The following is a 23,374-nucleotide window of genomic DNA, read 5'->3' on the forward strand; positions in this document are numbered from 1 at the left end:
TTCTTGTTTTTTTATTTTAGTTTTAATTTTACATTTGCTGTAAATAATCATACACTAGCATATATAAGTTACCCTTGTCTTTGTCACCATTTTACTATAACCACAAAGGGAGAGAAAGATGCCCATATATGCTATTAATTCCATTCATCTTTGAGAACTAGATATTATTGTTAGGATAGATAGTATTGCAGATGTCTCATAGTGGGTTGTGATAATGTTTAAGAAAGATTTACCTGCTGTCTTTGAAGTATGCTTAGTCATTGATGACAGTGTTCAGTCCCATATGAGGGTGGCAATACACTTTTTTATATAAAGCTTTGATTGGGAAACGTTCTCGCCTCTTTTATGGCCCAGACCTTGCTTTCTTTGATTTTCTCAAATTTTTACAATGTTATATGAAATTCGCTGTTACCACATGTTATTTTTTACAGATGATATAATTTCTGACTCGAAGATATTATAATGTCTAATTATGACAAATGTCTTAATGTTGGTGGCAATTGTGTTACATTATAGTTCAAAGCATATGCCCCAGATAACAATAAGCATGTTTGTTCCATTACCTTTTCCATTTCTCTGAGTTGTTCAAGTCCTTTTATTTAGACAGTGGAATTTATTTAAATTCTCTAAATAATTTACTGTGATGTTTTGAATAAGGTGGAAATGTTTATTCATACAATATTTAATTATATAAATTTATATTAAAGAAGGAATAACTGAAATATCAAATCGAGCATGCACTTTGATAGATTTTAATTTTAAATTAACTACTTCATATTGTTTCATTTTTCATATTTAATTGATTTTTAAAAAGTTGTATTTTAATTTTTTGAAATGCATACGTTTTCTATTTCAAAATCTATTGTGAACTTGATGATTTATAGGATAAGGGATTTGTGAAACTAGAAGCAAACTAAAAAAAAAGCATAGTGTACAAATTTATTTATAAAAATTGCACAATTTTCAGGAAGTAGTTTCCACAATATAAGAAAGCATATTCTGTCAAATACCAAATAGAAAACAGATGCATTACTCAAAATAGATAAGTTTTATTCTTAAATACAAATCTTTAAGATTCATTTACTATTCAGTTCTCTGTTACAGAAAAAAGGCTTAAGATCAATTATTGTCTAACTTTTTATCATCAAAAACTGAGAAATTTCTAATCAAATCTCATGACATTAATATTTTGCTAGCTAACAAATTGATATTCAAGCTTGTAGAAATTTGTTCCTTTGAAATTCCTCTTAACCTTTTATTTAATAACAACTTTGGTTCTATTGAACTTCATTAAAAGCCATTGCAGCAAGGATATACTACAGAAGTTTGCTGTAAAATTAAAAGTGGGTAATAATCTAAAACAAATAGTATATAAAGTTTAAAACAATAACCTTTTGATATAAAAGTTCTTAAAATATTTACAAGTATTAGCATATTATTATCGCAATATTTTCAAGAGAGATTTTCTTGATAAAAGGAAATTAATTACGAGGTATATTTATTTCATTTAAAGATTTGAAGAGGGTGAGAAAAAGAACAAAAGAAGAAGGGGAAAAAAAAAAAAAAAAAAAAGAGTGCGATGAAATGATTTCAAAATATCTTAGCATAACTATGCTTTAGTCTTGTTTTATCTATCTTTATTTTATTTTTAAAATTTGCTCTTAGTTATATAGCAGTAATAATGTGCACAATGCATTGAATTTTATGAAACATGCATTAAGAAAAATCCAGTAACTAAAATAATGTAAAGAGCTGTTTTAAAGTATACTTTAATATATTTTTAAAAATTTGTTAAAATTAGACAAAAATATGTGAAAATAAAATTGGTGTTGCTGAAAATATTTTAAATTTATAAAATAACATAATATTTATTTTTTTATAAGTTCCTATTATGGAAAAACATTAAAATTTTGAAAAATTCTTTCTTAATGAGTACTTATCACCCAAGAAATAACCGCCATGCCAAATTTGGTCGGTTTGTTGTTTAAAGCTGCACACATTTTTTTTTATTTGCATGTTGCATCATTTATAGATAATATGCCAGCTTCTAAGCGTTATCATATTCAGGGATGTTAGGACTAACAGTTTAAATAAACTTTTCCTAATTTTTTTCCATTAAATTTTACTAAGCACATTTCCAATTATAGCTGCTCATTCAAATTATTATAAATATCAAGATTTACATCGATGGTTTAAAATTCTTATTGAGCCGCCAAATTCATGGAGACAAAATATTAGTGATTTTGTATTATTTTTTAAAATCAAATTTGATGAGGGGGCTATCAAATAATTCCATGCTACATGTGTCATTTGCAATTGACATACAAATCTATTATCTCTGCAAAATTATTTTATATTTATTTTATTTTTGAATCTGCCATTTAAAAGTATCAATTTTTCCTTATTGAGTGGGATACTTCTTAAGATATTATATGCAAAAGTTTTCAAAAAAATTATTAATTGGTTAGTTTTTAGTATTTCTTAAAGTAATGAAACACCTTTCTTGTTATCTGGCTAATATTTTCTTTTAATAGCTTCTCTATCTATATCTGTACTTTTAATAAAGATGTATGTGTGTGTGCCGGCACTCTATAGGCCAAGCAGGTTGACTGATAGCTACAAAATTTGGCATATGCATACCTTGAAGGTCGGGAATGTATACCTCGGAGTAATTTTTTAAAAATTTTAATTGTTAAAAATTATGCTGAATTTTGGCTTTTTTTCCGTATTATTTCCGAAAATAGTGTCGCACAAAAGTAAATTTTACATTATTTAAAAATTTAAAAGATTATCTTTTTCGTGATACCAATTTAATAGTCGCGCAAATTTTTCAGATAGTGGCAATTAATTTTTTTAAATTTGATTTTCCAAAAAAGATTTCATTGTTGCTCTGAATTCAAACCGTTTGTTCAATTATTTTACCAAATGTTTAATCACGTGATTTTCTTTTATTGTTGAGAGCTAAGGAAGAAGTATTCAGTTTAATTACCGTGTAGTTTACAAGACAAATAAAAAAAAAAAAAAAAAAAATCAAGTTACCAATAAATTAGGAAAATAGATGAAGTGGATATTTACGATTTTTGATAGCCCTTTGATGTTGTTGGATTGTCTCCATTAGAAACGTTCATACACACTACAAGCAATACTTAACTAAAACAGTTAAAATAATATGGTTTTGATGTCAGACAGTTTGGTGGAATCATGAATATGGACGATAAAAATAAAACGATAATCTATAAATAAAACGGAATATGGACAATAATAATAATAATAATAAAAACGATTTATCTGAAATCAAATATAACCAATAGTTCGGCGAACCAGCCGGTCGCTTGAGGCGACTAATTTCTATTAATAAAGATGAATGTGTGACATCTTGTATGTGTCAAGTATGTGTATCTGATCTCGACACCTAAGGCTTACTAGATGTTATGTGGTAGGTAATAGTCAATATGAACAAAGGCAAGATACATAAAGAAATACATATTATTAAAAATGATTTTGCACCTATTGAAGGAAAATTGGTCCACAAGGATAACGAATGATATAAGAAAGTAGATAATATTTCTGCATAAGATTACAAAAAAATATATTTAATTGCTTGCTTAAATTTGTTTTAATGCTTTTGTTTGACATTCAATGTCGCTCTCTTTTCTGAACAAGGTTTTGTTTTTGCATTGCGAATTTTATATGCGTAACAATGAAGAGAGCAACATTTTAGTACAGAAAGAATAGAAAGGATTTTATCAAAACATGTAAAATTATGATTGTTATTTTAATTGTCTTACTTATGCTATTATTCATTGTGTGCATGAAACTTTCTAATTGATGCCAGACATATGACATCACTACAGCACTATTAAACATGTAAATATGTAGTTCGTCTACTAAATTTCCCAGTATTGTAACTTTCCGTTTTTTTAAAATTCTTCTTGGGCTACATAGATATTAAACATAATCTCTCTTCTTTAGCTTTCAATATTAGAAGAAAATCATGGAATTAAATATTTTATGAAACAGTGAAAAATATTTTAATTTCAAGGTAGGAAATTTGTAGGAAATTAGGTTAAAAAAATGCCAAAATTTAAGAAAAATTTGCACGGTTATTAAATTGGTATAGTTAAAAAAAGGCAAGTTTTTAAAATTTTGAGTTGGTATAAAATTTATTTCAATATAATTACATTTTCAAAAGCTATCGCAGAAATTTTTTTAAAAATGCAACTTAATTTTTAATTAATTAAATTTTTTTAAGAAAAAACCTGATTTTGTGGTGTACACCCTCCTCCCCTTCAAGTTTAATATGTTTAATAGCTATAGGTTAAACGATGTGGCCTGTAGAGCGCCCGCATATACATTCATCTTTATTATTACTAGAGATGACTTATTTTTTCTCTCCCATGGAAGCTCTGAAGTCTGATAAAAAACATGTGCATGATTTAATAATATTTGCTATTCGTTTTGAAAATATTATTTTTAACCGCTTACATTTTGGCTTTAGAAATTTGCTGTTGTTCCCTCTCTTTAATATGGATAGGTCAAACTCGTATAAAGATTTAATATCAATAATTGATATTATTTTTTGTTATATTGTATTATTCTCACTGAGCAATTGAAAAAAATAATGATCTGTACCGAAATTAGTACTTTTAACGCCAACACATTTTTTTAAAAGTGCAAACTTGTTACTCTCACAAGTCGAGTCCGAATATCAGGTTAAAACTTAAGAATCTCTTGATAACTTTAAATCCTTTATGCCTTTTATCACAATTTATTTGTACAACAAAGTTCATTGATAAGAATGTTTGCAACTAGAGGGATTCTTATCAAAGACACATTCTTGAGACTTGTGATAAGCATTGAGTTAGATCTGTTGGAATGGATGCTGAAAAATGTTTGCAATTTTAGACATATGTTTCCCATGATTTATTAATTCTATATAATGATTCTGTGATATCTGTTTTGTATTTAGCAACCTGAAACTTTCTCCGTGCACTCTGTAATAAAGATGTTATACCTGCATCCCTCCATAGCATAAAATTGTGGACCTCGGTCAACTCCAAATTAAATTTTTACTTTCAGATTCCCTCGCAAAGGATATCGTGCCGTGTAGTATAGTGGAGAAAACAGAATATGCATTTCAGATGCCTTTTGTTTGATTATCAAAATCCAAATTTACACAGTAATACAATTTTAGTAGAAAGGTCACATACCAAATTTCATTTATTAAGTCGTTGCATTTTCAGTTATCGCATTTACATACATGAAAATGTATAGATCGACATACGGTCAATCTTTTGCTAAATTTAATTTAAAATTTAATAAGAATCTCCACTTTAGAAACTTAAATAGTTTACCAAACTGCGTGTATAGAAGTGGTTGTGTTTTTGAATTATTGCGTTTATATACATGCAAAAGGACAGACAGACAGACAAACGGTCAGACCCTCCGGGATTTAATTCAAAATTTGAAACAGAACTACACTTTAGATGCTAAATATATGTATTAAATTTTATCTTTGCGTTTTGTGTTCACCTACACTTGGACGACCAGGTAGGGATAATTCACAAGAATGATTTTAACTCCAAATTGATAGAAATCTACAAATTTGGGTGTAAAATATATGTTCCGAATTTCATTCATCTAGCCGAAAGCCATACGAAGCCATCATCCGAAATTCCAAAAAAAAAAAGTTTTTGTTTTGTTCGTAGGGAGGTTTGAAGGTGGATATTCGTTAAAATCTCGAGATCTAATCTGACATTTACTATACTTTCATTTTGTATGTTTCATTGACTAGGAAGTAACAATACGATGAACTAATGATTTCACAGTATGTTATCAAGAAATTCTTAAATACAAGGTGGCTATTAGGAAAGACCTGCTTCTAAAACTAATGAATGGAATGATATCATTTTCATATATACACTTTAGAAATCATAGCGTGGAAAAATTTCGTATAAGAGTCGTCAATGAGGAAAAATCTTGGCGTTGTGGCAATCGAAAATGTGCCAAAAATAACAGTAAACGCCTGGAAATGGATTATGCAAATCTTCTTTAATGTTCGAATGATAGAAGCTGCACATACCGAACTGAATGAAATGCAGTTTGTAACCTGCAGAAATTAATTTTTTATTTATCAACATTTGCATTCCCTGGCAGGCCCGCAGCATTTTAGTTCTCCAAATGTGCAAAATATTGCATTGGCGATTTATGATAGTATTTACTTTCTAGAATACGAAATATAAAGAAAATATAGACGAAGACATAGATAGCAAATATAGAGAAAACATTAAAGAATTCAAACTCAAGATTTTGGCAAGATGTGGGTTTAGTTTTAGTATAGTTAGATTAACGTCCCGTTGTAAAGCAACATTAGAGCTATTTTGGGACGGACCTCGTAATTTTGAACCACGGTCAGATGACGAGGACAGCACCGGATTTGGCACTCCCCTCTTCACGCCACACCAGCGGGAGGACGTTTGGCATGACGGATTTAACTTGCAACAGACCCCCTTACACGACGGTTCTTCGGTGGAATCGGGTCTCGAACCTGAAACCCTCCGGTTCACAAGCCGAGACCTTTCCACCCGGCCACCACGGCCCCGACAAGATATGGGTGAAAAATTTCCTATTGTGCACTTATCAACATAAGTATAATAAAAAATACTTTTATTCGATTTTTTCTAAAGATGGTATTATTATCATATTGAATATGATATTACGGTATTTCATTAAACATATCAAATGAAATATAGTTCATATTTTTAATATCTTTTTTTATTTTTTTGTCGATAATAATATCGAATCTCGATGTCTACTGATAAAGAAAATGGAAGCGTGTGTGTGTTGGCTTGACTTAGAGCTACTTGACTTGGAATGCACATTTAGGAGAATGTTTTAAAAATTTAAGCTAATTAATAAATAAATGAGTTATCTGTATTTTTTTTTTTTCGATTTTATTTTCGAAAATATTTTTTACTCAAAAATTAATAGTACGCCTTTTTGAAATTTTCTTAAATTATTGCCTTTTAAAATTATATCAGTACTGTTGTTGTGAATTTTTTCTAGTTTTAATTATTATTATCATATTTAAAGATATTTTAAAATATATTTTACAAGAATATTTTTTTTGTGTTGTAAATGAGACCCAAATCATTTTCATTGTTAACAATATTTCATCTTGGTTTCTTCTTCCGTTATTGATCTTTGCTAATAATAAAAATGTATGTATTGGCTTTCTACAGGGCAGACCATTTGACCTACAGATAAGCGTTTATATATATAGTTTATATAATTAGCGTTTATATATATTTGGATGGGAGAGTGCACCTCGGAGTATTTTTTTTTGAAATTTTAATTAGATTTTTAATTAATTAAAAATTAAACTGAATCTCCGCGTTTTTCTGCAAAGCGTACGAAAATGTTACTCACAAGAATAAATTTAATAATATTTCAAAATTTCAAAAATTGCTTTTTAATGATAGTAATATAATATCGAACAAATTTTTGCTGCATTTTATATATATATATATGTATATATATATATACATTTTATATATATATATATATATATATATATATATATATATATATATATATATATATATATATATATATATATATATATATATATATATATATATATATATATATATATATATATATATATATATATTTCTTTTGCCTAAAATCCAACAATTAATCACATTGTTGCGCAAAAATTCAGACTGTTTTCATTCTTTCATCAAAATTTTCCCATTGGTAAAAGCTAAAGAAGAAAGATTCTGTTTCATATCTGTGTAATTTACACAGAAATTTTAATAAAATCACAATTAAAATTTTAATAAAAAAAAGGAAGATACAGTATCGTGAAATTTAGAAGATAGATGAACAGGATGGTTACATTTTTATTAGCGATATAATGTTATAAGACCTTTCTAAGGTCCATGTACACAATAAACAAATTAAGGCAATTAAATAACAATTAACAAGTGTTTTTTTTAGTGACATGACTTTAAAGTCAGACAGTTTGGCGGACTCATGGCTAAATGATTTATCAGATATTAAATATAATCAATATTCATGGCGAAATAGATGGTCACCAAAGGCGACTGAAAATATTCATTTGATTTTTTTTTGTATCTTGTATTGGTTTTAGTTTAAAGTTTGCTTTAAATTTCAAAATTAAAATTTTATTTGAAATTTTTGAATACTATGACATTGATAGCTCTTTCTTTACCTTCAGAACTAAGAATGATGAAAATTATTTAAAGCTCGCGCATTTTTTAAATCCTTTTATATTATTGATGTTATAGTTTTAGGTCTTGTATTCTCATTGTGCTACGCTGAATATTTTTTTTTATCGCATCAGAGGAACTTTAGCAAAGTGAACAATGTAAATATAAGTACAGTATATTCAAGATGATTACGGCTTTTAAAATAGTACGAGTAACGTGATCATCAAAATTTGAAGTTTAAAAATACTTTTGTGAGGAAATCGTTAAGATTAAGTTATGTAAAAAAGATTTAATTGAAATTTTACTAAACCAGTTATCCCGATAGACCAGCATATCGCCAATTGCGAATAATAGGCGAATATAGAGAAATATTCTCTTGTCCATCTCAATTAAAAAAGAAATCTGAAAGCTTTGAGTTTTTTTTTATTATAAGAAAAATATAAAGCATGCTATGAAAATAAAATGGAATATTTGTTTGAATGAAATAATGCTGTTTTTAATTTCATTTACAAACAGTTATGTTGTAAAAAATGATATAATATAGAGTCCCTGCCCTGGATTTCAGAATTCTTTATAATTATAGAAGACAAATTTGTCACATTTATATAAATGTATCAACATATAATGATTCGGCACTGTAATTGAAAGTTTAATAGTCTTAATTCTAGGTGAACTAGCCCTTTATCAATCCAAGAGTTAAATATCATGAAACTTGGAAATGAATGTACTGTTAAAAACTGCTTACAATAAAATCGCAAGAAATTAAATTTTAGAATAGTTTATCGAACTATTCATAGATGGCAGCACATTATTTCAAGTAAACATTTTTCGAGTTTTACAAATTTAATAGATTTTTCTAAATTTTATCTTTTTGTCTTGAGAATGTTTATTAGCAAAAATTATGGGTAGACTCACAAAATAACTTATTAATTCGAAATAAAATTGTATTTTCTTAGAACAAAGGTCAAATTTCAACTTGAATGTTTTATTGTAACAAATGGCAATAACCGGTACTGCGACCTTTACCTCCGGGACGAAACGTGGTCTATTTGATATTAAATAAATATTGTATTATTTTTTTAGGTAAATATACTGATTTTTGTTTACTGTCTCCTGCCAGCTGAAATATAATTGTATGCTAACAAATATATCGTTTTAAAAAGGATTTTGTTTATTTTGTGTGTATTTCGAAAACTACGTTTTAAATTTAATGTACGATATATCTTCCTTGTGTTATAATATATATTTTGTTTTTGAATTTGAATTGCTTTGCTGGTAATTGGTTTGCGAAGATGATTAAATATTATCAGTGTGTGGGTTCTTGTTGAGAGAAAATTTTCTTTTTACTTGTAATCCCTTTTTCATTACAGAAATTGATAAAATTTGCGGATTTCAGTGTATGTATGGAATTCAAGTATATAGTGATATTGCAAAAATTACAAATCTTTTATCTTTTTTGGAAAGGATTTTTTTACCTTGACGTTTCATAGTTTTCGTAATAATTCTTTAAAGACAATTTATATTGTTCTTTAAAATTTCTTGCATTTTGATAACTTTTACATGTTTCATTATTTCTTATCAAACGTCTTAGTTTTATTATGTCTTTTAAATACTGAATTAAAATAAACCCAAATAGTGCCACCAGAATTTTTTTTTTTCGATTTTGATAAAAAAAAAGTTCTTAATGAAGGTATATTGAATGTCACTAAAATAACTCAATTAATCATTGTTTTAAAAAATTATTTTAGTTCAATTCTGAAGTAATATCAGTCAGTTCATTTTTTTCTTATTCTGTTTTGTTGGTATTGAAATCTGTTGATATTACATTACAGAATAGTTTGATTGTAAGATGGAAATAAATTGATTTAGTTTTTTTAAGATAATGAAGTGAATGTATTGCATCCTATTGTTTCCTTCATTTCATCAAATATGAATTTAATTATATGATGACTTTTTGCTTCATTATTACAAAAGATAATGCAGATTCAATTAAAGATTCCAAATTATTCTTATTTGTTTCTTAAAAAGATAATGCCTCAATCTTTATAGAATTTAATATTTTGTAATACAAGGGGGGGAGAAGAAACCATTGTAAATTGTCCCCATTTCTATGTATGCATGTGTAAAAAAAAGAGATCATGTATTAAATCCTATTAATTCTATTTAAAATAATTTAAATTTTATAATTGGTTATTTGATTTCGGACATTATTAATTATATATGGAATTACATACATTTTGTGCTTTAAATTATTATGGTCATGTTTATAATTGAAGTTAAATTCTATTCACTAATTGTTTGCTTCTTCTTGATAGTAATTTGGTTCAGTAATGTATTAATATGCCCAAATTTTGAAATTGCAGATTTTGCAACAGATTAAAGGTTCACTTTTAATGACAATGTTCAAAATTAAATCAAACTTAATTTCTTTTTAAATTAAGATGTTTCTCTCATATTTTTTTCCTTATAGGTATTCTAAGTGACAGACACAGATTTTTTCTGAATGCCATTCATATAATTTTACTTATGCAGTTAAAAATTGATTGAAATATTGTGATTGTCAGCTGCCACACTGAATTTCTTACAATGTAATTCATGTAGACCTGCCAGTCACTGTCATTGTATTTGTAGTTACAATCTAGCAAAACAAATCAAATGTATAAAGTTGTGTAGCATCAGAAGTGCATTCTGCATTAGGTATTTTTGAGTGTGATTGGTTTATCTTTATTATCATTTTATTTAACACTTTGAGCAGCAGAATAAATTTTTTTCCTTTTTTGATGTTCAGTTTAAATGCAAATAATTCATATTTATAATATATATTTTTAAGAAAATTCATAAATGAAGCATTCTAAAGATTTCGGTGATATGATGAAATACAAAAAAATTGAGTTGATTTTAAAAATTTATTTTTTTAAAACCTGAATGTTATAAAATCAAAATAGTTGGTTGTTTGGAAGTTTTTGTCCTTTTTTTTGTAGTTAGATGCGATAGTGTGTTTTCTGTAGTCGCCAAATTTGGAAGGGGGGGGGGGCTCTATATTTGTGGGGTTATTGTTAAAAAAATATTTATCTATTTTTTTTTTCCATCTTCATACTAGTTTTATGCATTTTTTATTTGTGCTTATTAGTTCATATTTATTATTAGGTATTAAATAATGGCTCCCACCGCTGCACAACCAGCATTTGACCATGATATCAAAGAAGCTGAACCTCAGACAAAGAAAGGCATTAATGCTATCTTATTGGGACCTCCAGGAGCTGGGAAAGGAACACAGGTAAAAATATTAATTTGAAGCCTTTGTTATAACATATTCTAGTGATTTTGTAAATACTAATGTTTTAATGAGTTCATTAGCCTGATAAAAGCTAAAATATTTGATATTCATTTTGAAATGTGTAACTTGTTTATTTTGTGGCATAAAGTTGATGCATTTCTATACATTCTGCCATGCCGACAAAATGATTATTTGTGCATTAATTGTAGCTGTTAGGTGATGGAATGATAGTGATTATACTTTTATAGTAATTATATTGAACAGATTTTTTTTATTTCCGTTTTTTATTTATTTAAATGAATAAAAATTATTCATGTGCTATGTATTTTTGTTTTGTTATATTTTGTTAGTCGGCTCTAATGAATGCAGCTTTCATGAATTAAAATTAATTTTTTTAAAAAATAAAATGTTCAGAATTGTTGTTAAATATTGTTTAACGTCTAAAAATATTGTTTTTTAAATGCCTTTCTTTATTATTATTTTTCAATGGTCATATTTTCCTTTTCTTACAAAAATTTATTATTAGTAAGTGTATTACAATTTAAAGATTATGAAATGAAGTTATATTGCCATGTTTACTTTTGATAACAATTAAAAAAAATCTGAGAAATAAAGTTTACTTGATTAAAAAAAACATTCTTTTCTGTTAAAACTTATGCACAATTGCAATTATATTTTTACTGAAGTTGGGGATTTTTTTCTGTGTAATATGTTATATAATGAAATCAAATTTTACTTTGAAATAAATAAATGAAATTTTACTTTTTGGTTTGGGTCATAGTTGCATTGTATTATTATTGTAATATTAGTTTAAAGACTGCATTGAAAATTTTATCAGGTTCTTAGCTTTGTCTGGTTTTTAATAAATTATAATCCATATTTGAAAGCAATTGAAACATGTATTTTTAAATGTAAAATAACTAATTCTTATATATAAATCTAATAAGGTATATGATTAATAGATTAAAAAAGGACTTTAATTGCATCTAATAATTTACTTTCTAGATTTATTCAGTTTTAAATGGCCTTTTAAAATTGGCAGCATTTTCACTATTGTTTTGATAAGTATGTAGATGTTCCCATCAATTACTTATAAATAAAGAGAATAAAGGCTATTATAAATTTTTTATTAATTATTGTATCAATAAATGTCTTAATAATGATTGTGATTGAAATCAAAATATTCATTTCTTATGACATTGCATTTTAATTCTTCATTTCCTTTTTTGATTCAGATATCTATTAGCCATTTATTACTAACTTTTAATTGAATCTTTCATTATTGATTTTAAATCATAAATTGTTCCATGTTTTATTCTCTTTAGTTATTATGTGTTACTTATTTTACTGTTTGAATTAATTAAGTTTGATCATTTAAAAAGTTATTATTTTTTGTATTACTATACATATAATTTGTGTAAAGTTACTTAGTTTTTTAAGTCTGATTAAAATTATTATTCATTAGGCACCTCGTCTGAAAAAGGAATTCTGTGTTTGCCATCTTGCCACTGGTAGATATTTTTTTCCCCCTGCTTAATTTGATTATTAACAACATTTTTGTGTGCTTTAATACATAATTGTTTTAAAATGTAAAGATAAATGTTTTAAACTTTTTTTAAAAAAATGACATCTTTGTACTTAAAAGCTGTATTTATCATTTTATTTTCATTATTTTTCAGATAATTTGAAATTGTATTTTCTGAAATATTTTCAAATTCTGAATTTTGAAATTGCGTACAAAATACATACTTTGTATACACGTATAGGGATTGCAATACCAAGATACCAAATACCGGTATTTTGAGCTATTTGTACAATTTTGTAATACTGGTATTCACAAGTTTAAATATCATTTTTTCAGTATTTACTTAAAATTTAAAAAATTGTCTCCACTATATGTTCAAGGGTCGCCAACATAGCAAAATAGTATACGCTTTTGTTTTTATGTCTTCCTAACGGGCAAAATTAATTAGACTGTGAATACGAAGTTGCATTGTAAAATAAAGAGAAGTGATAACATACTGTTTGACAACGGATTGTAAAACCCTCCGCTCTTTTGCACATGCATTAAGATGGGTTTAATTCGACAAAATAGGGGTGAGAGATTAGATGAAAAGAGGAGATGTTTACATTTAACAATGAAGACTCGTGGGTTTTATGAGACATAAACATTATAGGTAATTAGTAATACAGAAAGAAAAAGGTACTAATGCACAGTAAAATATTTCAGAGCAATTTTTATTTAATATAAAAAACATAAACATTAAATTATGAAGAATAAATAAAAAATTTCTGTTCTTAAAATTTGGTAATTACTTTTTTACAAAATAATAATAATATTTTTTATATTAAAATGTTTCTTTTTTATATGTTATTACATTTTTTCTGGAATATTTTAATTCCCCGTTTTCTGCTTCTTGGTTACAATATTTTATTTTATTCTGGGAAATTTTCTTAGTTCCATTCCTGAAAGCTTTTTTATCACTTTTGGCTACACGTATCAATACGAAATTTTGAGTTAAAATAAAATGCTGTCAGAAATAACACAACACTCACATACACATGTAAAAAAATTGAACTAAAAAGTATCTAATGGGGAAATCCAAGGTCAAACGTGAATATTGGAAATGTGCTCATCGTTCTGCATCTCGCTCCTTAATGAGATGGAATCGACAGCTGGTAATTTTTGTACAAAATTACGTTCCGGGCTTAATGGCAGTACAATTGATGCATTATGCTTTTTAAGATCATATTTCAAAAATTTGCAATAGTATCACAGATTGAATAGTGATATTTACACATTTTTGTGATTTAGATAAATAAGATATTCCTTTACTTTTTGGTGATTCTTTATATACTGTTATAATTGATAAGTTACAAATTATTTTCTTTTGATATTTGCACTCTCTAATAAAACTGGTAAATAAAACAAAGAAACATCTGTGATTTCTTTCTTTTCCTAAAATTTCTATTACCGGTATTAAAACCAGTATCCCTGTATTAAGATCTAAAAAATACCGAATACCGGTATTGAACTTTTGGTCCGATATTGCAATCCCTACACACATATATAATTATGTATATATATGATATAAAATATAGTAGAAATATTTTTTAAAAATTTCTTTTAGTTATTATTTATTTATTTTTTGAGAAAATTTCATGACCTTTGTTATATTTATGTTCAGTACCTTAGATAAGTTTTTCAAAATCTTTTATAATATCTTTACAAGAAATAAATTATTAGAATGAATTAATTATTCATAATTTAAGCATATATTTTGAACAGAAATGTGTTTTTAAATTCTTGGCATAAATTAAAAAGAGTCCTATTCTGTTAGTGAGGCTTCCCTTCCAACCTTCCTTTCCTTTACAAACCTTCCTTTGTGATATGCATAGAAATCAATCAATCAATTAGAGAATTCTAACTTAAAAAAAAAATTATACCGCACTATAATTAAGTTATTCCTCTTATCAATATTTGTCATTTAATGATTTGTAGATTTGTCCTTTTTTATAATATAGTAATGATTATAAAGTATCATACTATATGTAAATTGCAGCATGCACAATTAAAAATTATGCAAAGGAAAAAAAAGTTGCTTCAAAGTAGACTGTTAGTATTAGAGTTATATTATTAAAGTCATCTGGTCTATTTCTTGGTTAGTAGGTTCTCGCTAAGAATGGTTTTTCAAAATTTTAATTAGATTTTTAATTACAAATTAATCAATTTTATTATATTCCTTCAAACAGCTCATAACATTATTGTACAAAAGCCTTTTTTATAACACTTAAATAAATAAAAAAAAAACTTTTTGTTTTATAATTTTTATGTTTGTACAATTTTTGCTTTAATTTTAATAAATTTTTGCTGTTGTAGTTATTGGATTTATATATATGTATATCATTACTATTGTTTTTAAGAATTTTAATTTTGAAAACAATTTGTGACTGGACAGATCAACCCTGAAACATAATCTTGTTTTAATGCTTTCGTCTAAAGATTCAAATATTTTAAAAAATTTGTTCGAAATGCAAATCTACAAAATCTGAATTGGTGTATTATATAATCTACTGACGACTCTAACTTATTATTACTACAGAAAAAGGCTATTTTGAGATAGCAAATTTAGAGTACATCATCCCCACATATATGCTGCTTGATTTTTAGATGAATTTAATTTTTAAGATATAAAACTAATCTTTAACCCTGACAGAAAAAAAAAAAAAAGCAAACTCATAACCTGTGGATTATCTGCAATGATAGATTATTAGTGATGATTTTCTTGTGTTTTTTTTAACAGATAGATTATAGATTATATACAGAAAATTATGGTAATTTTAAACAAAGTCTTTTAATTTGGTAGGTACTTTATTGAAGAAAAAGAAATAAATATGGTGCCTGTCTTTATCTTCACAGCATGAGCAATGAATAGGGGTAAAAGAGAATCCAGAGCAGGAACGAAAGATATGATAGTTTGGGTAGCGGTCAGTTTTGTAAAAAAAAAAAATGATTTTTAAAATAATAGTTGTTGATGCGATGACTTTGACCATATCCTTTGGATATACCATATGTGCTTGATATTGTCTGATACTGCGGATGTCATTCTATTTTTTGATGCATTTATCATGCAGCTGTTGTTAATACTTGAACTGATTAATAAAAGAACGAGTTTTATTCTATATTAAATACTTACCTAGGTTGAACTTAAAGTTAGGGGCTTTTGAAGGCTAGTTAAAATATATCTATCTAGCAGTTTTGACTAAAAACAACATCTCAGTTTATAGCATATTATATTAGTAGACATTTGGAATTTTTAAAAAATAGATTAGATCCAAGGAATTTTATTTTTAAATTTTCTTTAATAAAGAAAAGCCCAAGTGAGAAAATGGTAATATGGATAAGGTTTGATTTTAAAATGAAAGAATCATTATATTGGCATTAACAATATTGATTGTATTAAAAATAGCGAATAAAAACTTGTTATTGTTATAAATAATTTGTGAGAATTTTTAAAATTAATTATTAATTCTTATTCTTTAAAAATTCCAGGTGATATGCTGCGTGCTGAGGTGGCTTCTGGTTCTGACTTGGGAAAGACCTTGAAGAAAGTCATGGATGAGGGCAAACTTGTCAGTGATTCTCTAGTTGTTGACCTCATTGACCGAAATTTGGATAAAGAGGAATGTCGGAATGGATTTTTATTAGATGGCTTTCCACGTACGGTTGTGCAAGCAGAAAAGGTTTAAATTTTTTTTGTTTAATTTGCTGATGTTATGGATTTATTGAACATTTTTTTAAAAATAGCTATTCAAATTGAATTGTGTACAATTCTAAATTAACCTGTTAGTAACCAATATTCTCGTTGAAAAACAATTAGCATTTCATCTCTGTAGCTAAAATTATTATATATATATAATATATTCTAACAAATGAATATGCAATTGAAAGTACTTAAGCAGGTTTTAACTGTATTTGCCAATCATTGCCCATTAATCAAAATGTCATCATTTTAAAATTTTTCTTTTCTTTGGTTTATTAAAAAAAAAAAAAAGGCAGATTTGGATCCATTAGTCAAAATGTCATCATTTTGAAAATTTTAATTCTTTTCTTTGGTTTATTTTCAAAAAAAAAAAAAAAAAGACAGATTTGGATCCATTAATCAAAATGTTATCATTTTGAAATTTTTATTTCTTTTCTTTGGTTTTTTTAAAAAAAAAAAAAAAAAGAAAGAAAAAAGTAATATTTATTGTTTTGCCATTTTGATGATGAAGCATGTTATGCGTATCTGTTTTAAAGTATGTAGTAATTTCATACTAATTTTAAAATTTTTTTAAATAAAACTTTAATTTACAATTTTATATCTTGGCATTTTCAGCATAATTTAAAAAAGAATGCAAAATTTATGCTTTAAATTAATTTAAGTATTAAAATGTGAAATTTACTTTATGTAATAAAATTTATTCTTCTACAAATAATTCTTATTGACATTATGCTAATTAGGAATTAAAATTGAGTGATAAATACTTTAAAATTGAATAACAGGGTGTTTACTGAATTATTGTGCAGTTTCCACACTTCTAATTTAGTATGCCTAATTATTATATTTTGGAAGATAAAAAATTTCAAATGACAGAAGCTTAAATTAGTTTTTAATATGACTGGGGGAGGGAACAGCAAAATAAGACAACCCCCTGTTTCTAATAATATGTAAATAATATTGGATATATGCATTTTAAAATGAAATAAAGATTTTTGACAACCTTGTATTTCCTTATGCTATTGTGTTTCATTTGCTTCATTTGTTGAGTCATCATAATCTATAATATCTAAAGGGTAAGAGTTACAAAAAGTAAAACTACTATAAAATAACTATTTATAATTTGGCTTTTACATATTACATGTAAATTCAAGAAGTTGATGTAGATTTTAATGACACAGGTTTCTAATTGTTCTTATTAAATAATAAATTGAAGGAACTATATCATATACTTTTAAGATCATTTAAAATTTAAATCTATCATAAAAATTAATAGAATCAGAGGAGGCTTTTTTTTCAAGTGGGTAATTAAATATTCCACTAGCTTCCTAAACAAAAATTTGTACATAATAGAATCTTTTCATATGACTAGAGTCAGAGGACAAACATTGTCTTATATTTAACCACTTAACTGATTTGCCCAAATGCTATAAATGTATTGATTTGTAACAATTTTGAAGTTATAAAAAAATTTACAGACATTATAATTCATGTGAAAAAAAAATGGAATTCATAAACTGCTTAAGGCACTTTTTAAATTTCTAGTATTAAAACAAGAACATATTCTTAAAGTTGTATCATCTAATTAGATGTAAATTCATAAGAAATTGTGCTCTTCTGACATAAAACCACCCATTGCATCTGAATGACAGTGAAGAGAATTACAAAATAAACATCACTGCCTCATGTGTCAGATTAAAAGATCAATTGATCTTTTCAGTCAAAAGCTTGAATCTGAAAGCGTTTCAATGGTTCTGCTTGCAATGATGGTATTCTGTGAGATTTTCAATTTAATCTGGTGCTGGACTAAATGCCTCAACATAGATAATAGTTATGTTGAAAAGTAATAAGCTGGAAAACTTTCATATTCTCATTTGCAGCATTTTTTATTAAATGTGTTCAAAATTATGTGCCTTACTTACTGATACCACTTCTTTAATTTTAAATAATGTTTGCTGTTGGTGATTAAAGTTGGTTGAAATGACTAAATTAATGTTATTTATATTGTGGTGGAACAGTTGGTTATCAAAGTGGCTAGTAGATATTATTTTACTGAATATTGAAATTAAGTATTTTTTTACTGTTATCAAAATATTATTCTACAATATTTCATTAACAATATTAATATAATTGTAATGAAAGCATAGTGATTTTTCTATTTTGATTGAAAAGAAATCTATCACGATGTATAGCTCAAGAATTCTAACAATCGTCATATTTTCTTTTTTGAATGAATAATGTGCATTGAATTATACTCTCTGAAGCATTATTCAACTTTCTCTTCTTTTTGATGCAGAATAAATTTTAAAATTAAATCATTGTTAATTTGATACTTTTACTTGAGCATGTGTTGATTCCATTATACAAATAATTTTGGATTTCGTTGATATTTCTTCTTAATTCTTTAACATTTTCAAAATATTGTTTATTCTTGTTATATATTTATTTTTTTATATCAGGTTTAAAAAAACGTGGTGTTTATCATTTAACTTAAAATAGTATTTCCTATCTTATAAAAGGAACGAACAATTTCTAGAGCAACAGTGATTTTTCCCCCCTTCAAATAATGCAAGATTATTAAAAGCATTACATTTTTCCATAGAAGATGTATAAATTTACTGTCACTTAATATTTGATGTAATCATTGCAAAGGAAAAAAAAATGTTCAATTTAAAATTTCAAAAGATCAATACTTTTTGTTTAAAATTATATAATTCGAGTTTATAATTTACCAATGCAATTGTTGAGGAAACGAAGTGTAACTGTATTTTCATTAAATTCATTTTAACCAGGAGGATTGATTTTTCACTGCTAAAATTAGAGAAAAATCCCTTTGTTCATTGACATTTCTTAAACTTTAGTTGGATGAACTTCTTGATAAAAGGCACACCAAATTGGATTCTGTTATTGAATTTGGAATTGATGACTCCCTTCTGGTCCGCAGGATTACTGGTAGACTTATTCATCCTTCAAGTGGCCGATCCTATCATGAGGAATTCCATCCACCTAAGAAGTCTATGACTGATGATGTAAGTAATAATTGTAACCTTATAAACCCACCCCCTTCCAGTTAATGGCAGTCTGCAATATAAAAAAGGCCAATGTCGCAACAGATAACACTCCTGATTACAGATCAATCTTGCTATAAACCTGTAACTGGAGTGTAAAAATTGAAAATCATTTTAGAGAATCTCTAATAATCAATAACAAATCAAATCATCAATAATGAAAATAATAAATAATAAAACAATAATAAATAATCAATAATAAAACAAATCATTAGCTTCCTTCATAACATTTTTGAAGTCCATTTATCAAAACATATATGTAATGGTATCTTATTTTAATTTAAATTTTAATTAATTTCCAATTTTTTAATCTTAAGTTAGCCCATGTTAAATTCATTCTAAAATGTTCTCTTATTTCCTGATCCAATTCCCACTTTTTTATTTAATTATTTCTAACATGCACTTAACAAAATTTCTGACTCTGTGGTTCCCATGCTTGGAACGAAGGATAAAAATCCTTAACAGCTGCTCATATTTTTAAAAGATATCAAAGATTCCCTTGCCTAAATTGACATGTGGTAAAGAAAATCCTATCAGAATCTCATTAAAATCACTGAAGTGACAAATTTCTTTCTCTTTTGTATTTGTGTAACAATGTAAACTGATACATTGCAATTACCGCTTCTCTCTTATACATAATATGCCTCCTTTGTAAAATAAATCGAAGTTAAATTTCATAAATTTCTTCTTTTTGGTCACATATCTGCAAAAAATTATGTATTTGGAAATAAGTCTTGTGCTGATGGCTTTCAAAAGGAAAGACTGTAGGTCTATCACGTGGACAAACATGTTGAGCCCTAAAAACAGATGTCTGAGAACTACATTGTTTTTGTAAATGTTTTAACCTTTCATTTAAGGGCAATATTTATGCTGCCCCTGCATATTTTTACCCATATGTACAGTATTTTTGCTATGCCATAAATCATCAAGATTTCCAGCCCCACTAATTGCACCAATCTGTGTGAAACTAATTATCTTCTGTTTTATTTTATTTTACTTTTTTTTATTCTTCCATTCTATTTCTTTGTCTTTTGCAAAATCTCACTTTTTAAATGAAGATTTGCCCTAACATAACAAAGAAATTATTGAAAATTTTTATAATTTTATCTAAATTGCACTTACTTTTTAAAATTAATTTTTGTGATGAAAAGTTCAACATTTTTTTAGAACGTAATAAAACATTTATAGTGTCATTTTTGTGCTAAAAAAATTACTAGTTTTTTTCTCCAGTTTCTGTTTAATTTTCTTTATCAAAGCAGTTCACATTTGTCTGTTCTTTTGTAGATAACTGGAGAGCCCTTGATTCGAAGGTCAGATGATACAGCTGAAGCACTTCGTAAAAGGCTGGAAGCTTATCATAATCAAACTAAACCTCTTGTGGACTATTATAGGTTGAAAGGCATTCACACACGCATTGATGCTGCTCTTGATGCTGATAAAGTTTTTGAAAGCATCCGTAGGACGTTTCTTAATGCTAAATCTAAGGACAAAGTTATGTTTCTTGGGTGATAACCCTTATTTTTGAATTTAAGTATGAAAAAATTTAAAGTCAACCATACTTTTAATTAACTATTAAAATAAATAAATTATTTCCTAATAAAATACTTCTTAATGGCTGCTTACTGTTATTGCATACCATATTGTTTATAGTACCCCCTTCCCCCATTTAATTGAGTAGCAAAAAATATCAAATTGAAGTTTATTTAAAAGCCTAGATTATTTTTATAGAATTTTTCTGTAAAATAGGACACTAAACTTAAAATTTTTTTTTAAATATTTGATTGGCAGTGTAATTTCTTATTTTTTTTTACTACTTTTGTGATGCTTGTTTATTTTACTTTCATGCAATTGTATGTTTTGGGAAGGGAAAGTGTGATTAAAATTAAGTACGGGATTTAATGTGTGATCATTTTTAAATTTTTGCTTTTTAAAGTTGATTTCAATATTGCGTTAATATTTTAAATGACAATTCTCAAACTGGAAGCAGCTGTTTTGGAGTTTTGCTTTCCTACCACCCACTTACTCTGTGATGAATAGTATTTTTATAAGTTAAATAGACTAATGAAAAAAAAAAAAAATGTTTGTGAGATTGCACTAGTGTACAAAAGATATATATATGAGATTGCATTATTTGTACAAAATGCATGTGAATTTGATTGCTAATTGCAAGTAGCAAAAGAATAAATGATTTAAAATTTAGGCACATTAGCAGAATTGCACTTTCTATATTTTTGTAATCTGCTATTTGGTTTTTAAATATTAACTTTGACTTAGACTAGTATTTGATCTTTTTGTTATCAAATAATTTAGTTTCTTCTGTTATTTCAAATGCATATTTATCATTTAATAATTTCAAGTTATCTGAATTTATTTAGTGGCATATTAAATTTGATGTATGGATTTATTTGTATTTAGTAAATATTGTGTATTGTTATAGTAAATAATTAATTTTTAATCCATTAACCTTCTGAGTAATCGATTATTTTCAACTAACATCTTTAAAGTTTGAAAAATTAATGTGTATAAGATAATTTTTTTTTATATTTAATAAAATTTCTGAGATCTTAAAAAATATTTCTCAGGAATTTTATATATGAATATGATAATCAGAAAAGGCCAATTATGCTGCTTAGAGGGTTAAAGTAAAGGATGATCTATGGCATTAGAAGGCTTAGTAAGTTTGAGATTATTATCTAGATTTGGTAGAGTAGTATGTTCAAGCAAAAGAGGGGCCAAAGTTTATAATTTTTGTACTTTTTTTAAATGATTATTTTGGTCTTGGAGTTAGCTAAAAACTGTTGAAATTTCATTTTGTAAAGAGATTTCAATTTTATCAAAACATTTTCATTTATCTGGAATCTTTATCAAAGTTAGTTATAACTTTATCTCGTCTTTTACATGGAAAATATTTTCTAAATAGCAAAATAAAATGTTTGAAATAAAAATTTTTTGTGAGTTCTGCTTTTTATTCTTAATTTACATATGACATTTTTATAATATAGCTGAAGTTTTTTAAATTTAGAAATACTACGCTTGTTAGAAAATCTAGCAGTAAAAAAAGAAAAAAAAAATTAATTTTCTTTATAATTTTATCTATTAATAGATTTGAATTTTTTAACTGGTTGTGAAATTTGTTTGAATCTTGTTTGTAATATATAAAAATTCCCATTTCTTTCATGCATTTTGTACTTAAAACATATCATTAAAGTTATTGTCTCAATCTTGTGATCTTTTCCTTTATCTTTGAATTTTATATAATCTACTGATGCAAAAGTTAGTATTGCATCTTTTAATGGTACAGTAATGCTGGTTGCATGTTACTTGATATGGATGTGTTTTTCAGTGAAGTTATGCTATGGATGGTTTGACTGTAGTTTTTTGGCTTTGGTTCAAGTTTGATTCTGCCAAATATTAGCTGTAAGCTTGACTCATCTAAATCTTAAGCTCTAAGTTAGACACTATCATATCAGTATGATATGGGAGTTTAATAAGTAGAGTATTAGCTTTGGCACTGTTTCCATTATTTGATCATTA

At 26.4% G+C, this 23,374-nt stretch overlaps 1 protein-coding gene across 1 annotated transcript; it reads left to right on the forward strand.

Annotated features, from left to right (window-relative positions):
• The first annotated feature begins 9,162 nt into the window (after positions 1–9,162).
• Positions 9,163–23,014, forward strand: LOC129976236 (adenylate kinase-like). The gene is made up of 6 exons (XM_056089712.1): positions 9,163–9,317; positions 11,382–11,511; positions 12,977–13,022; positions 16,565–16,755; positions 19,634–19,801; positions 21,125–23,014. Exons 2-6 carry the CDS (start codon positions 11,392–11,394, stop codon positions 21,347–21,349), a joined length of 750 nt encoding a protein of 249 aa, XP_055945687.1. The 5' UTR covers positions 9,163–9,317; positions 11,382–11,391; the 3' UTR covers positions 21,350–23,014.
• Positions 23,015–23,374: the final 360 nt, after the last annotated feature.

The sequence above is a fragment of the Argiope bruennichi genome, chromosome 7 (assembly GCF_947563725.1).
Source record: "Argiope bruennichi chromosome 7, qqArgBrue1.1, whole genome shotgun sequence".
NCBI classification, from domain to species: domain Eukaryota; kingdom Metazoa; phylum Arthropoda; class Arachnida; order Araneae; family Araneidae; genus Argiope; species Argiope bruennichi.

Bases quoted from the DNA above. Each gene is read 5' to 3' on its own strand.
- LOC129976236 (XM_056089712.1), top strand. From the start codon at position 11,392: ATGGCTCCCACCGCTGCACAACCAGCATTTGACCATGATATCAAAGAA. The intron at 11,512-12,976 runs GTAAAAATATTA...ATTATTCATTAG, and splicing joins GAGCTGGGAAAGGAACACAG to GCACCTCGTCTGAAAAAGGA. The intron at 19,802-21,124 runs GTAAGTAATAAT...GTTCTTTTGTAG, and splicing joins AGAAGTCTATGACTGATGAT to ATAACTGGAGAGCCCTTGAT.